This window comes from Amaranthus tricolor, chromosome 16 (genome assembly GCF_026212465.1).
Source record: "Amaranthus tricolor cultivar Red isolate AtriRed21 chromosome 16, ASM2621246v1, whole genome shotgun sequence".
NCBI classification, from domain to species: domain Eukaryota; kingdom Viridiplantae; phylum Streptophyta; class Magnoliopsida; order Caryophyllales; family Amaranthaceae; genus Amaranthus; species Amaranthus tricolor.
In genome coordinates this window covers 2969659-2986210 of record NC_080062.1, presented here as the reverse complement: position 1 = coordinate 2986210, position 16552 = coordinate 2969659, and the positions used below count along the sequence as shown (strand labels likewise).

Here is a 16552-nt window from a genome sequence, read left to right as displayed (position 1 = left end):
AATTAAATTGAGTATTTTAAGTTTGAAAATAAATGTCTTAATTAATTTGATTGGACTATTTTGTTTAAATAAGATTGTTCCAACTTTCTCGATGAAATACTCTTAAATGAAAATTTATGAAAAATTTAAACTACAAACTTTAATGAAAAATAAAGAGTTACGGTAAAAATTTAAACTTTTATCCTCTTAGTCATAATTCATAAAAATATTAAATTCAGTACTAAACCAATATTACTATTACTATATAATTTGTGATGGCAGCATTATTAGATTACAGAATAAAGTTCACTTAATTCTTTATTTTAGGTGAAATAATACACTACCCTTGAGAATTAGGATATATCAAGATTATATTTTTAAATAATAAGAATTTAGGTTTGATTTTCACCTATTTTTCTTCACTATCCTATAATTTTTAAAAAATAAATAATGAAAATTATAGAAAAGATCCTACCTAAGTACCTATTCACTATTAGGGCAATTAAAATAATGAGAGATTGATATAAACCTACCATTAACAACCTAATCAATAAATAACAATTTCTTAGTCCATTCTTGATTTTGACAACTAAATCAATTCCATCACTATTACAAAATTTTTTAGTTTACCACTGATAGTGATTTATTATAACAAAATATTCTCTGTTAGCAATAAACTCATAAAAATAGAGTCAATTTTCCATTATTTTAATGTTATTTAGTGACTTTTATGAAATTTAAATAAAAAGGTCGAATGTATGTAACATTATTTGATGAAGAATAAACTCATAGAAATAGAATGAGCTTTAAAATTTTCTCGAGTTATCGACAAATCTGTAAAAATAAGATAGAAATAAGGTAAAAAATAGGGAAATTATCAATAGTACCCATGTGTTTTTGCAGTTTATCATTGGTACCCCTGTGTTTTTTTATTATCAATGGTACCCCAAGCATTTCATGCTAATTACAAGCGTGACATTATTCAAGTTTTGGCCGTTATCTTGACATTATTCAAGGTTCAAACAAACTGACCATAGTTTGTTTTTAAAAGGATTTAACGGCAAGCTAACGACAAAAACTTGAATAATGTCACGGTTGTAATTAGCATGAAATGCTAGGGATACCATTGATAATCGAAAAAACACAAGGGTACCAAAGATAAAGTGCAAAAACACAAAGGTACCATTGATAATTTCCCAAAAAATATGTCAGTAAAGGAAGATAGAAAGAAGGTAGAAAATGTGAAAAGTAAAGTGAAGATTGCCATTCATGGCACAACTTGTAAGTGAAGCAGAGCTTATTCACATTAGCTCTTTTTGGGCCAAAGCTCTTTCAATTTTGGTACTAAATTGCTATTCATAATTTCATATTTCCTAAAATTTTCTGTGCACTCTGTCGTCTCTTTAAATATGCTATTAAATATGACATGTAAGTGAAAATATCATTTTCAGTAGCAATCAAAGGAATGGAGGAATATATCTCTCTTAATTTTCATACCTACGCTTTGTTTTTGAAAGAAGCCAAAAAGAATCCTAAAAGAAAATTGACTCCGAACCTAAAATGGAACTTTGGAGAAATGCATAGTACTTGAATTGATTCTTTATTTGCGTTAATTTGCACTATCACTTTAATATATTGTTGGAGTAGCTTGATTGATAATGTACACCTACCACTTGCATACTTGTATTTTTTAGCTTGAGTTGGGGATTGTTCGACTTGACTCGTAACTCATAAACGTAACTATTTTGGATACAGAGCTTAGTATGTGTTCAGGGTTGCAAAATTGTATGAAAGATAAGTCAACTGAGGAAGGTTAAGGAAACTTATTCTAGGATTAAGTCGATAACGCAAAAATGCTAGTTGCGGTAGGGGGTCGCATAAGAAAATTTGCACGCTAAATGAAGTAGAGTCGAGTAAAGTAAGAATCCGACTTTCATAGAGAGAAAAGTGTGAATTAGTGGAGTAAAGTGCGAGAACTGATGCACAGTAAAATTAACACTGATTTATATATTAGACTTTGATGTAATTTTAGAATAAAAAATGAAAGTAGAACACAACCCACAAGCAAGAAATACAACTGCATTGGCAAACAGACAGCGCCTATTCATATACTGTATGAATACTGATTGATAAAATCAGCCATAATTTACGTTCCCAAATTTTAAAAAGTCAAAAAAATATCCAAAAAAGCAAAATGAATAAAGAAAAAAAACTAATAGTCCTAATTACACACTACACAAATACATAAATAAAGTGACCAACCAGCATTAATTACGGAAGAAAATCAACTATGTTGCCCCTATATAAGTACTCTGTCTCCACTACATGACTTCACTTACTATCAAGTATTAAGTATATCAATATACTCCAATACTCGTTCTTTAGGGTATCAATGGCTTCTATAATCCTCCATTTATTCTTGTTAGTTTCCTCTCTTTTTTTTGTTAGTCAGGCTAGAATCCCCGGAGTATACTCGGGTGGCGGTTGGCAAACCGCCCATGCTACCTTCTATGGTGGCTCCGACGCCTCCGGAACCATGGGTTAGTTCCTTTTCTTATTACATTATTTTCCATTTATCATTACATTGGTATAATGTCTCATGTGCTTATATTTATACCATTTGTATTAGAAAATTCATGGGCATTTCAGCGTAAAACATGGAACATAAAGGACACCCAGGAAAACATTATTCGCTAGTTTTTGAATTTGCGATTCGCTCAAGTTTGCCCAAGAATATTCCAAAACCGACCATAATTCATTTTTTCCGATTCGTGGTACATGAGGAGATTAGCGAATTATGTGACACTGGAGTCACCATTTTTTTCTTTCTAGTACAGAGTTGGATGAGGGAAGAGAAGGCTAGAAAAGAGGGAAACAAACCCAAAATCTTACTTGAAAAAAAGTAGTACATTCTTCACCCAAAAAACACTCAATTCTCAAGGAACACTAAAATTGTTAATATAAATAAGGTGATTTATAAGCATGTGTAAGATGTAGATCTATAGAGATATCTCAATATAAGGACGACTGATTTATTTATTATATATTGGTTTGAATTACTTTTACCTCAACTTAATTACTTAGTTATATGCACGGAAATATAGGCATGAAGCCAGATTTTTTATTAAAACCCTTTAAAATATTGAATTGTATAGTACATAACGCAAAAGAATGACATCCATATTGATACAAAACAAATGCAGAGACGAGTGTTCAGCCAATCCTATGCTAACATCTTAGACTCACCGTTAATCTTAGGCCTAAAACATTTTTTGTTATGATTGTGTGTAGGGGGAGCTTGTGGGTATGGAAACTTGTATAGTCAAGGGTATGGAGTAAATACAGCTGCACTTAGTACAGCTCTATTCAACAATGGCCAAAGTTGTGGGTCATGTTATGAGCTCAAATGTGCTAACGACCCGAGATGGTGCCACCCAGGAAGCCCATCCATATTCATCACAGCCACTAACTTTTGCCCACCAAATTATGAATTGCCCAGTGATAATGGTGGGTGGTGCAATCCACCTCGCCCTCATTTTGATCTCGCCATGCCTATGTTTCTTAAGATTGCTGAGTACCGGGCTGGCATTGTTCCTGTTGCTTTCCGCAGGTAAATCTGTTTTCTTCCCCTGTTTTTGCTCTGTTTTAATCACTTTTTTTATAAGTAGTTGTTTTTCTGTTTTGCCTAGTGTCTTTTTGTGTGTTGAAATCATTAACCAATTAACATTTGAATGTTGGGAAAGTTGCGTACTTTATATACAAATGGCACACTGCCAGAGAATCAGCCTTTTGTTTTTAGTTTGTCTGATTAAATCTGTCTTTTTTTATACTTTTTCTTTAATTCTCATCTACATAGATATTTTTTCTATTTTCTCATAAAATTTAGTTTTTTTTTTTACCATTTTTACTTTCTTTTCTTGATTTAACTATAAATTTAAACTTCATGTCAAAATCTCACAATTAACTAATACAATTTATTTACTTTTTATTACAGAGTGCCATGTAGAAAGCGTGGAGGAATAAGGTTCACAATCAACGGTTTCCGTTACTTTAATTTGGTGTTGATCACCAACGTCGCAGGTGCAGGTGATATCGTGAGTGCTAGTGTTAAAGGATCAAGAACAGGATGGATGAGTATGAGTCGCAATTGGGGTCAAAATTGGCAATCAAATGCAGTTTTGGTTGGACAATCTCTCTCATTTCGTGTCACCGCTAGTGATCGTAGAACCGCCACTTCCTTTAACATTGCTCCTTCTAATTGGCAATTTGGTCAAACTTTTATCGGCAAAAACTTTAGAGCTTAACCCAAAAACCTTATAATCATCGCAAATTCTCATCAAAGATCGTCTCATCGTAAAATTGTTAAAACTTTTAATTAGACTTTTTGTATGAACTTGTCTCATACTAGATCTGCTTTATGATTAGTGCTCTCTCATTTCTTGTGAAGTTAATACGTTTTTCATTTGGATTAAAGGAAATTAGGAGTGTTTTTTTTCTTTTGTATTTTGATAGTTACTTATCTTTGATTAAATATTCAGAAAACAAAAGCCGAAGTGGCCAAGGATTAAAAAAAAAAAGTTAGCCCGCGGCTTTGAATATAATACTTAGTTCGTTGTATTTGCTATATATATTGATCAACATATACAATACATGTACTTCTATTTGCTTTTTTTTGTTAACTAAGTATTTTTATTGATATAAAATGGATACCGTTAAGGCTTAATTATATGTTGAGATTTGAGGATCGAAACTTGCTTTAATTCGAGTTTTATCACTTATTTCAAATAAGGTTTTGATTGCAACTCTCACTTAACCCTTTTATTTTTATTCGGTCTATTATGGGTTTTTTTAAAAAGAAAAAACTTAATTATATGCTTGATTTCCATTTCAAATTTTAAATTTTCTTTCCAATGCTAAAATCTTAGAAAATGAAATAAGATTGTGTTTGAAAAGTCATCTTCATCTTTAACTACTTTTTGGATAAATATAAAATTGACTGGAATTTAAATTTAACATGATTGATTGAAAATTATCCAATTTTAATTTTAACTATTTTTAAACAAACATAAAATTGGCTGAAATTCAAATTTAACATTAAGTGTGATTGATTGGAAAATTATCCAATGATGCGTATTAAGTCCAAAACTTTGTATCAAAACTATTGGTGCAAACTTGATTTTATAGAAGTAGAATTTAATTGCTTTAGTGGCAATTAGGTGGTTATCATAATCAGCTTGAAACCTACTAATGTCTCTAATTCTCTAATATTAGTAAATTTATTGAGTGTTTTCGTTTCTAATAACTATTTATAAATAAGAATATTATCAAAAGGACTATGGGAATGATTCATATATCCATACTCAACGCAATAACTATGACACATGATAAGAATATTTATTTTGACATCAAAATTATTAACGAGCAAAAACTTGAACAGCTAAGAAAAAAAGTAGAAAAAAAAAACAAAAAAATACAAAAAAATTAAAATGTAACAAAGTAAAGTTATTTGTTGCAAAGAAGGATATCATTCCACATCAAAAAAAAGTATTATGAAGTGAATGGAGTTATCTAGCTATTAGTAGTGGATAAACTTTTTTCCTATTTAATCTAATAGTCCCATTTAGATTTTTCACACATGCTGAGGCAATATTTCAAGTTTAACCCTTAATATCTTTAATTATACTTAGTTAAAAATTAAGAAAAATTAACATTAATAATCATTACATTAAGACGAATCAAACAAAATCTCATTGGATTATATTTTAAATGCAAGCAATTGTAGTATTAAGCAAGCCTATAACAGAAACTACAGATAATCACTTATAAGAACAAATTCAAAAGTACAATGCTCTCATTGTTGGAGGTTCAAAAATGGCGTGGCTTCATAGCTCATCGGTAAACACTTCACTGCGCGACTTAAGGAAGCTTTTTGTAACGTTTGGTATTCACTTTGCAGTCTATTTAGCGGCTTACCGAGATAAGACTGCCATAAATGTTTAAAGGTCGATCAAACTATAAGACGATTGAAAAGCATGAAAAACAAATAAAAACAATGCTTGCTTACCTTGGCGTTTTTTTTAGAAAAACTAGCTATCGTCAATCAAATCTAATTTTCTTTGGAGCAGGCAGGTTAGCACCCTCCTACAAAATAGAAAACGTAACATAATAAGAATGAAAATAGCGGGTCACCTCATACATATGCATATGAGAAATATAGCACAAGCACCGATTTATAGGTACCAATGTCAACGTCGGTTTTGGCACATTTGCCAATGTATTAATTCAATCTTTAATTATTTCTAATTGTACTTGAGTAAAAATTATAAAAAGTTAATGTTAATAATTTCATATTAAGACGAATCAAACAAAATCTCACTGGATAATATATAACTAATAGATTAAGAAAAAAAAACATATTAAGAGTGATCGATGAATGATGTTCAAAAACCAAATGATTTACTATCCCTTTCAATATGCAAGTTGAGCAGGAAACAGTTAGGTTAATGTTAATATTTTTCTGATGTAAAGATTAATGTTTGGTTAAACTTAATATGATTAAAGAACTTGTGCAAAATGAAGTTACTATCATGATAGTATGATACATGTTTCAAGAAACAAGGGATATCCCAACAACAATTGCAGTGCATGAGACTTTCAAGCGTCACGAACCCAGCTAAGTCACTTTTTTAAAGCATATGCAAAAGGGAGGTACTCGATGTAGTAGCGTCATAAAAACAAGACAGCATTGTTTGAGATTCTGGAGAGTCAGTTCTATAAAACAGGGGCAATTGTTAGCATTTGCTTTGGTCACATCAACCTTCCTCTTTTTGTACACCAAAACTCTGTTATCTAGTGTAGTAGTCAAGTACTGTGTAACATGATTCGCAAGTTAATTCGTTTTATGGATTCGCAATTCGCTCAAAATGACCCTAAAATAGCCCAAAACCGACCACAATTTGCTTGTTTTATTCGCAATTCACAAAGAGGACAGTGAATCATGTGACAGTGGTCAAGTACATAAATAGCTCTCCTTTCCCATGCATATAAGTCACATACTGAAATAGAGGTTGAAAGATCTTACAATTTCAGGACATTCATAATTAATTCCAGCAGCCTCTATTTTACTTTTTCGCTTTTTGTCTCGCTTCAGGATTGCTTTAAGCAATTTCTTGTGCTCATCCAGTGTCCTATCCTGAACGGCCTTATTTTAGTAAGACTATCGAAAAGATTTTTAAATTGTAGCTATGGCACCTCTGATTTTACATATACCTTGTTATGCTTAAACCTTTCTATTTGAACAAAATCAACTGGCTGCTTTTGCGTACGATTTAAACCTTTCCACCTATAATAACAACATAGGTACAAAAGTGAGCAGCTGCATTAACGTAAAATGAACCAAAATCTAAAGAGGAAATTTTAACCAACTAAACATAAAACATAGATGCAAACAACCCAAAGTATGACAAAATAGTGTATCAAAAGTATTCTTGAACACTATTTAAAAAATTGCAAATTGATTATATCTACGCAGTGCATTAAGATTGAGATTTTATAAAAGTTCAAGCAAATTAAATCGTCAAATCCCAAACAAAGAATAATAAAACAAACTATACACATCTAGGCAAAGAGAAAATTAGTTTTATCGAGTTTCGGCTATTAGTCTTAAATTGTGTGCTTTGGCGGGTGATGGTGTGGACACTTTGAATGGGCTAGGCTTGGCGAGGTGAATCCTTAAGGTGAGTGCCTGATAGTACCTTTTATGAGCGCCTTGAGGAGCACTTGATCTTGGCGAAACCCATTTAAAATGGGCAGCCACGATGTATATTTACTCCTCTTCATTTCTTTTCCCTTGATTTCTCTTCTTGTGGATTTTTTCCCAAGTGATAATGGTGTTTCTGGTTTCTAAGGCGCCTTCACCAAGTGCCCTAGGCTCCAGGGATCCTTAGTGCTTAAGGATCCTTGCGCCTTTTATAACTAAGAGTAACAAGTATGAAATCACCAATTACATTTCATTACGGAAAAAAGTCTACCTTCTCTTCCAACCCAGTAGCCAACACAAACTTCATCTACATCAATGTTGTTAGCAGCCAACACCAACTCGACTACAACTACAATTATAACCAAATCCATCAACCTATCAACATCATATTTACAAATCATCCTCTGCCACTTTCACAAACTCCAATCACCAAAGAAATAAAGCAATACACATCGCAGATGCACACAACATTAGGGATGCAAAGAAAAAATTACCATACAAAACACAATGTTTTGTTCTTTCATCATTTCTTTTCTCCTTAGAAAATGAATGTTTTAATGATTTTTCCTTAACCACCTTCCTCCAAACTCCAAACAGACAAAGCTCCAACCCCATCCTGAAAAGCATAAAATTCAGCTATTACACTTCAGTCCAAAAGACCATCATCATCTTTGCCAGCCCAACCAACACTCAATAAAGTAAGCAGCCAACACCATCCAAACTACAACTAACAATCATACCCAACTCTAGGCAACAATCCAACACCATCAAAGTTTCCAACCAACCTCTCCAGCTTAGAGTCTCCATCTCCAATCACAAAGAAAACCAATGACCAATGGCCACCTAACCTTCACCCCAACGCCTATTTTGAACATCTCATCCCCATAATGCACTAACCTTCTAGCATCTACCCACCATCCGATCCCCCCCAAACAATTACAGTCAACACTCTCACGGAACCTCACAACCAACCCCTCCTACTTTAATAGTCTCCAATCACCAAGAAAACCAATGACCAATGGCCACCTAACCTTCACCCCAACGCCTATCTTGAACATCTCATCCCCATAATTGCACTTACCATCTACCCACCACCCAATCCCCCACAAACACTTGAGTCAACAAATACGAAGTGGACACTCTCACGGAGCCTCACAACTTAACCACCACCTACAATCTCAGTGCAAGCCAATGCAAATAAGAGACAAAAAAGAAACACCAAGCAAGACCAATTAGCTACAAAGATTTTGAATAAAGGCAATATACTGCCCTTTAGTACTCATCAGACTAAAATGATCGTGATTGTTTTATTAAGAACTACTGATGGCAATCCATTACAATGGAGGAACACATAAAGAATGTTGGGGGCATAGTGCAAAATATCACCCACCTCAAAGTATCACAAATTCATAATCATATTATAAAGGTTTTTGAACTTATCAACAAAATCATTCGCATTGATTGTGGATGTTGTTCAGCAAGTAAGGCCATAGCAGTATGCTTATTTCGGTACTGTGTTTGGGATTCTTACAAGATGATCCTTTTGTTAATCAAAAGGTACAAGAGGGAACAATTTCAATTCCTGAAATGAACATTTCATTCAATTTATCTTGATTTCTTGCCATTTTCCTAATTGGACAAAAGGCTTCCCTAACAGTCGGCATAATAGCACTCATTGATGATGCTAAATTCTACCCAACTCTCAAATAAATAAATATGGTAAAAAAAAATCTTGTTCATTCAATTGAGACTAATCACATGCTTCATGTACACACAAAATAACAATCAAGTTCCAACTAGTCTTAGGGTTTTCTCATCTTTTTTGTGGGAGGACAACATAACTACAGGCCCTGCAGTCCTAAACTTTCATATCTAAAATAATACAAGACTTACAATCTAGGATGTACATGCTCTGGAGGAATCAAGTGTACTTGCAGCATGTGCTCAAGCAGCAAATAATTGTGCATACATTCTGAAACTATTTTTGCAACCTGTAAACAGAGGCAAAAGTTATAGAATGTAATAAAGTCCAAATATTAATTCACGTATGAGAAATGAGACCACCTCTGGATACTCAAATTCGATGAAACCATAGTGCTTAGATTTTCCGGTCTGTAAAACATTCAAAGCACATAACATACATCAAAAAAGGAGTCAAATTATATAACTAATTCAAATGGGATGCAATGCATAATACTAGATGTACAAAGATCATTTTTTTCGAAAATAAAAACGAGATCAGTTCAGATAAGTGTCACATAATTCACTAATTTCCTCGGAAATTGTGAATCGAAAAAAGCGAATTATGATTGGTTTTAGGCAAATTTTTTTGTCATTTTGAGTGAATCCCGAAATTGTAAAGCGAATTATGCAACACTAGTTCAGATACCTCAAATTCAAATTAATTGAATGTATTTTACCTTCCTATTTCGTGCAACTTTTAATCTCTTAATGGTTCCAAATTGTTGAAAGAAACCTGAAAAAGTTGAGATAATTTAATCAACCAAAGATATCGAACAAATAACTCAGAAACATAATAAAAGGCAAAAGACAACACAACACACCCTTCATTTCATCCTCATAGAAGCCATGTGGAATCCTTCCGATATAAACCACAGTAGCTTTGTTAACTAAATCTTCACCTTTGGGAAGCTTACGAGCCGGACCACCTTCTAATGGCTATGGTTGGAAATTAATAATCATTAATTAACTAAGAATTAAGAAACCCCATCAAAATATGAATTGATATGGACAAACTTACCAAGAAATCTGCATTACTTTCCATGGGTTTATCCTTTCCATTCTTCGTCATTGTTTGTTTTTCTACTTAACAGAATTCCTTCAAGAATTCAAATCTACTGGGAAAAAAAAGTGAATTTCTCTAATAAACAACCAAAACAATCAAAAAAACCTAGAAACCAAATTCCAAAGTATTCAAAAAGCTAAAATAATTTTTAAGAAGCCAAAATAAATTTTAAAAACAAAGAAAAAAGGGGTAAAATATTAAGAAGGGCTCATATCAAGTGTACTTGAAGAAAATCCATCATAGTAGGGAAGATGGAAAAATAGCCATTAATGCATAATTCGATTAAATAAGGATAGTTTTAAAAAGAAATATGTAGATAAAGCAAAAACGCCATAAAAATTACTGAAAGCTCAACCTTCAAATCTCAAGGGAGCGGCATTTTTAGCAAAATCAATTTCTTCAAAAAACAATCCATGAAAAATAGAATTAACCTCCCAACTCCACCCTCTCTCTTTATAATCATAGCCATAAATCTGTACGATGAACAGATTCTAACAATCCGAAAGGTCGTGGATTCAAATCCGGATTTACACATACAAACACATACACACACAAGGAAAAGAGAGAAATAAACTCTGAGACCGTCTCTTACAAGAATTAGTGAAATTGACAGAGATAGGGAAAAAAAATATAGTATAATCATAGCCCATTAGTTTTTTTACCCCGAATTTTCGGAAAATAATGGATTTGGAGAAGAAAAAGGAATAGAGAAAATACCTTGTACACAAGAAAATGGAGGAACCGGAAGAAGGAATGAAAATAGGAGGGTTTTGGAAGAAGTGTTTTTGCTAGGGTTTTATGATGTCTTGGTTGGGCTTGTAATCTTAATTTATTTAGTAAAAATTACTTCCAATAAACATTTCAGCCGGTCTTGGCCGAGACGGTCTCAGATTGAGACAGCCCAAAACATTTCAGCCCATTTTCAATAATACAGTTTAAAAAAAAAGGAAAAACAGATAAATATAAAAACTGCTAAATTTGAAAATGGTAATTAAAGAAACCCATTTTCAAACCGTTATAACACTCACACGAATAAGGAAACAAATCAAAACGAGATTTTCTCTTCAATTCTTTCGAAAATCTCTGAAATTCTTTTTTTTCAATCAAAGAAAATCAACATTTTAAGTTCAAAAATATCTGTAATGGAAGGTTTAATGAAGATATTTAACATGAAAATGACATTACAAACATCACAAAGATATGTAGACGAGATTGAAGGTAATATTACGAAAATCGTATGTAGAATGATATTGTTCAAAAATATATAATTGATAATCTTTTGTTTACAGATTTGACGCTTGATAAAGAACAAATGATGGTGGTTTATGGTGAAAACGAAGAAGATAATATCGAGATTCATATGATTGATACAGGTATGATCAATTCTGCTATTAAAATGTTCAATTTTAAGCATAAATTGTTCAATTCTCAGTTGTTCAATATAGATTTATAGATTTCAAATGCCAAAATTTATGTGTCTCCGTTTAAAAACTTACGTGTCTCCGTTTAAAAACTAACATATTCAAGTGATATTTTATATATATCAATTGTAGTTCTAAATTCAATTTTAAACATAAAAGTGTTCAATGAATTCACTGTGATTCAGTATAAGTTCATGGATTCCAAATGCAACTTTAAATGTCTCAGTTTAAAAACTAACATGTTAAATTGATGTTTTATATATTTCAATCATACTTCGAAACTGTTCAATTTTACATTGATGTTGTGCAATGTCTCCATTCAATGCGAAGATCTATTTTATATAGATAATTGAATATTATAAGCAAACAATTGAGTTACATTTCAAAACAACAATTGTCAATAATTGTGTAAATTTTAGATAAAACAACTGCAATAGAATGCTTGCACACTGAACCTTTAACTGGAAAGAGGGAGTTTGACATATGAGGTTCATTAGAGGGCATGAGAGCAAGCAGTTGGGAGGACCTTAAATAATTGTATCATGATCATGCTAGAGCAAGAGGGTTCAGTGTTCGGAAATCCACAATAAGGAAAATAGATGGTTTTATACATGAACGATACTTCGTTTGTTCTAAACAAGGAACTATAGAGATAAAAAACAAAGAAAATGAACGACAAAATGCCAAGAGAAAGCTAGTTCCAACTAAAAGATGTGGATGTGATGCACACATAAGGATTAAACTGGATGTATACAGTGGAGACATCTTTGTCAAACAACATGTTGGATTATATAACCATATGTTAGCGATAGTGGAATGGCAATACTTGCAAAGATTCGGGAGGACGACAAATTTAAAGGAAACAATGGAAACCATTGAAGGTTTTGAAGATGCACAAGTAAGGCATACTACATCGTACAGATATTTGGCCAAGCATGCTGGAGGGATTGAGTGTGTAGGACATACTTTAAGAGACCATCTAAACTATGTGAACAAATTGAGAATGAAGGAAATTGAGAGTGGGGATGCTCAAACTGTGATCAGGCAATTGATTATGTTGGCACAAAAAGACAATGATTTCTTTTGGAATATGAAACTTGATGATGATGCAAAGCTTGTGGCACTCTTTTGGTGCGATTCTTTAATGAAGGAAGATTTCAGAATTTACGGGGATGTTGTCATTTTTGATATAACATATTGTACAAACAAATACAACTTGATATGTGCACCATTAGTTGGAATAAATAACCATTGGAACACTACAATGTTTGGATGTGCATTCATAGCAGATGAGAAAGTTGAATCATTTCTTTTGGTCCTTGAGCAATTCAAAGAAGCAATGGAAGGAAAACATCCCGTATCAATTTTCAAAGACCAAGACGTAGCAATTGCAATAGCAGTAGAAGAGGTATTTTTACATATAATAATTCTCTTACAATATTCAATTTAAACGTTAGCAATTTCAATTTTCCTTTTAACACTTACAGTTCAATATCTGTTGTAGGTCTATCCTTTCTCAAGGCATAGGCTATGCTTATGGCACATATTGAAAAATGCAGTTTCACAATATGGAGCGTTGAAGTCAGATGCAAACTTCAAAGATGATTTTAACAAATGCTTAATGGGGTGTAGCAATCCAACTGAATTCCAGGGATGTTGGGAAAACATAGTTGATAGTTTTAAACTAAAAAGGAATCAAACTTACTACAAATGATTTGAAAGACTGTAATACCTAAGAGACACATGGTGCACTGCATTAAGCAAAGACTTCTTTTCAGCTGGGATATTATCTTCGCAACGAAGTGAATCCACAAACACTGCAATCGGATTTGAAGGAACGAAAAGCACAAGTCTATATCAATTCTTCAAAATATTTCAAAAAGCTATTGAAAGATGGAGAGAAAGGGAGATAGCATTAGAGTTTTACTGCACAACAACAACCCTAACATCTGCATTTAAACTTACTAGTTTAGTACGACATGCGTCAGAGGTGTACACAATAACATTATTCAGAGACTTTGAACAAGAGTTCAAGATGACTATCTCATCTTGAATTGAATAGGTTGTTGACATGGAAGATAAAAAGATGTACATATATGTTTTTATAAAAGTACTATTGTTAACTTATTCAATTCATTTATTATAATATTCAATTTTATTATTACTTTAATAAATATCTGTCAATACTTATACAAAATGTATCAATTTCAGTATTAACAACTTCAGTTTTAATCTTAAATGGATTTTAAATTGTGATAATAGAGATTTTAAATTGTGGTAACAGAGTCTGGTTTGATGGATATACTGACATCAACATGCATGAAGTTCAATACACCAAATACAATGATACTATACATGTTGACTGTACTAGTAAGAACTTTGAATCGAATGGATGGTTATGTTGTCATTGTTTACGGGTACTACATTTGCATTCTGTGCAAAAAATACCAGTCATATACATTCTTCCAAGATGAACAAAGAATGCTAAGAAGGATATTTGGGATACACTTTATGGTAATCAATGTCCACCTATAGGTTTGGAACCCCCTAGAATATCTACACTTACGTGGAGACAAAGCATGGGGCGTAAGTTTTACAATCTTGTGTTAAAGTCACAAAGTAATGAAGAAGCAAGAAAGGGTGTAGAAGCACTATACAATACAACAAGTGATGAAGTAGGTAAAATCATTAAGAGGGCTTGTAGTGAAATTGAAGCTGCAATAGAAACAGAAGAAGCATCAACAACATTACAAGTAACAACACGGGTAAGAGATCCAGAAAGAACAGTCACAAAGAGAAGAAAGAAGAGATTGAAAGGACATTTTGAGACATCACAGAAGAAAGGATCTAAGACTTCAACTCAAAAAGACTCATCAACAAAAACAAGAAACAAACATATAATTTGATACATTTTATGCTTCATGAAACATATACAATTTGTATATCGTATTCTTTGAACTAATACTTACAAAAAATCATTCATCCGTAAGTTCTTGTTTTACATTTAAACACATCAATTTTTCTCTAAGGTGTGTCAATTTTCATAGCAAGAATATCATAACAAAAACCTAATCAATTTATCATTTACAAACACAAATTATTGCTTAATGTATTTCAATTTGTAATAAACATGGCCATAAAACCATAAATCTATTTCTATTTAAAACACATCAATTTTTAACTAAAGCATGTCAATTATGGATAACAAAAAATTGTTATTTTATATATTTCAATTGTACTTCTAAATTATTCAATTTTACATTGATGTTGAGCAATGTCTCCATTCAATGCGAAGATCTATTTTTATATATATGATTGAATATTATAAGAAAACAATTGAATTACATGACAACATTGTTTACCGTTTAACAACATCAATTATTACCTCAAAAACATCAATTTCAGATAACCTTTATATTAACGGTAAATATATAAAATTCAATCACTTGCATAATAATAACCACATCAAAAATCAAACCTAAAACTTAATCAAACTTAGTAGGTTATATATCAGTTGGAGTGCCCCATAATGAGATATAATTGTTCAAAATAAGTCATAGAATGATGCTAACTTATTTACAAACACAAAAGTGGCATTAAACTATACAATAAGACAAGTTCAATCCAGCTAATTTGACAAGCAAAATAAATTGTTTGTAGAGCTAACTACTAAACCAAATTAAACCACAAACCCATAAAAATCATTCATTGTTTCTTTTTTGTTATCTTCTTCACAGGAACCAATTTGTTCCTACTCGTCTTCTTTGTTTTGTCTTCCTCATCTAGCTTCTTCTTAAGCTCATGCAAACGCTTGATATTTTCCTCCTCCTCCTTTTGTTCTTAGCTGCTTTCAACTCCCTTTCAGCTATAATAAGTGGAAATTTGAATTCTTTTTCTTTGTTGAAAGCATCGAGTTTCTTCAGTACTTCTTCCCTATTCTTGTTTACATCAGATAAGACTAATTTGCTAAAAATCAATCCCCTATACTTTAGCCTATCCTCAGATGAATGAAGAGGGCCAAAGTTGTTATCACCCATAAATTGCTCCATAAAAAATGCAACGTAAACACCACAATCATTAGATTCATTTACAGTCCAAGGAAGTTTAACAATGCTAAACTTGCAATTCAGTACTTCATCAGCGCATGAATGCTCAAATGCATCAAGAAAATCAGAAAAACATCCAACAAAAAATTTATGCAGAATTGCAACATCTTTGTAATCCTTCCTCCTCTTTATATCGTCTAAATAGTGAACAATTTTGCGTTGAGTATCAACAACCAGCACGTGGTGTTGTTGTTCAACAAAAGTCACAGGAACAAAAAACTAGAAAAAGAAAAACAATATTACACTCATCAGTAACACATTTAAATCAATCAATTCTATGAATATTTTATTCAATAAGTATATTGGATTCTTTTTCATAAAATTGACTGATACAATATCATTATTGAGGCAGATAAGATAATAATTGAAAAACATATATCAATACAATTATTCTGTAATATGCCTCAATAATCAAGTTATGTCTTCAATTCTAAGGAAAACAATCTAATATGCAATTATACAAGTTAATTTAAACAATATC

The 16552-nt window shown here is 32.1% G+C and overlaps 2 protein-coding genes across 3 annotated transcripts; one reads left to right on the top strand and one right to left on the bottom strand.

Annotated features, from left to right (window-relative positions):
- The first annotated feature begins 2043 nt into the window (after positions 1 to 2043).
- Positions 2044 to 4701, top strand: LOC130802698 (expansin-A6-like). The gene is made up of 3 exons (XM_057666731.1): positions 2044 to 2519; positions 3271 to 3589; positions 3974 to 4701. Exons 1-3 carry the CDS (start codon positions 2372 to 2374, stop codon positions 4281 to 4283), a joined length of 777 nt encoding a protein of 258 aa, XP_057522714.1. The 5' UTR covers positions 2044 to 2371; the 3' UTR covers positions 4284 to 4701.
- Positions 4702 to 5651: 950 nt separating this feature from the next.
- LOC130802941 (uncharacterized RNA-binding protein C1827.05c-like) lies at positions 5652 to 11400 on the bottom strand. Of its 2 annotated transcripts, none has more exons than XM_057667068.1 (10): positions 11262 to 11400; positions 10500 to 10593; positions 10303 to 10417; positions 10159 to 10214; positions 9803 to 9850; positions 9632 to 9729; positions 7249 to 7321; positions 7061 to 7171; positions 6044 to 6120; positions 5652 to 5962 (listed from the first exon to the last, which is right to left on the bottom strand). In XM_057667068.1, exons 2-9 carry the CDS (start codon positions 10548 to 10550, stop codon positions 6076 to 6078), a joined length of 597 nt encoding a protein of 198 aa, XP_057523051.1. In that variant the 5' UTR covers positions 10551 to 10593; positions 11262 to 11400; the 3' UTR covers positions 5652 to 5962; positions 6044 to 6075. The 2 variants fall into 2 exon arrangements, with proteins under 2 accessions (XP_057523051.1, XP_057523050.1); XM_057667067.1 differs by having other exon boundaries at positions 10500 to 10596; positions 11262 to 11354.
- Between the last annotated feature and the right edge of the window lie 5152 nt (positions 11401 to 16552).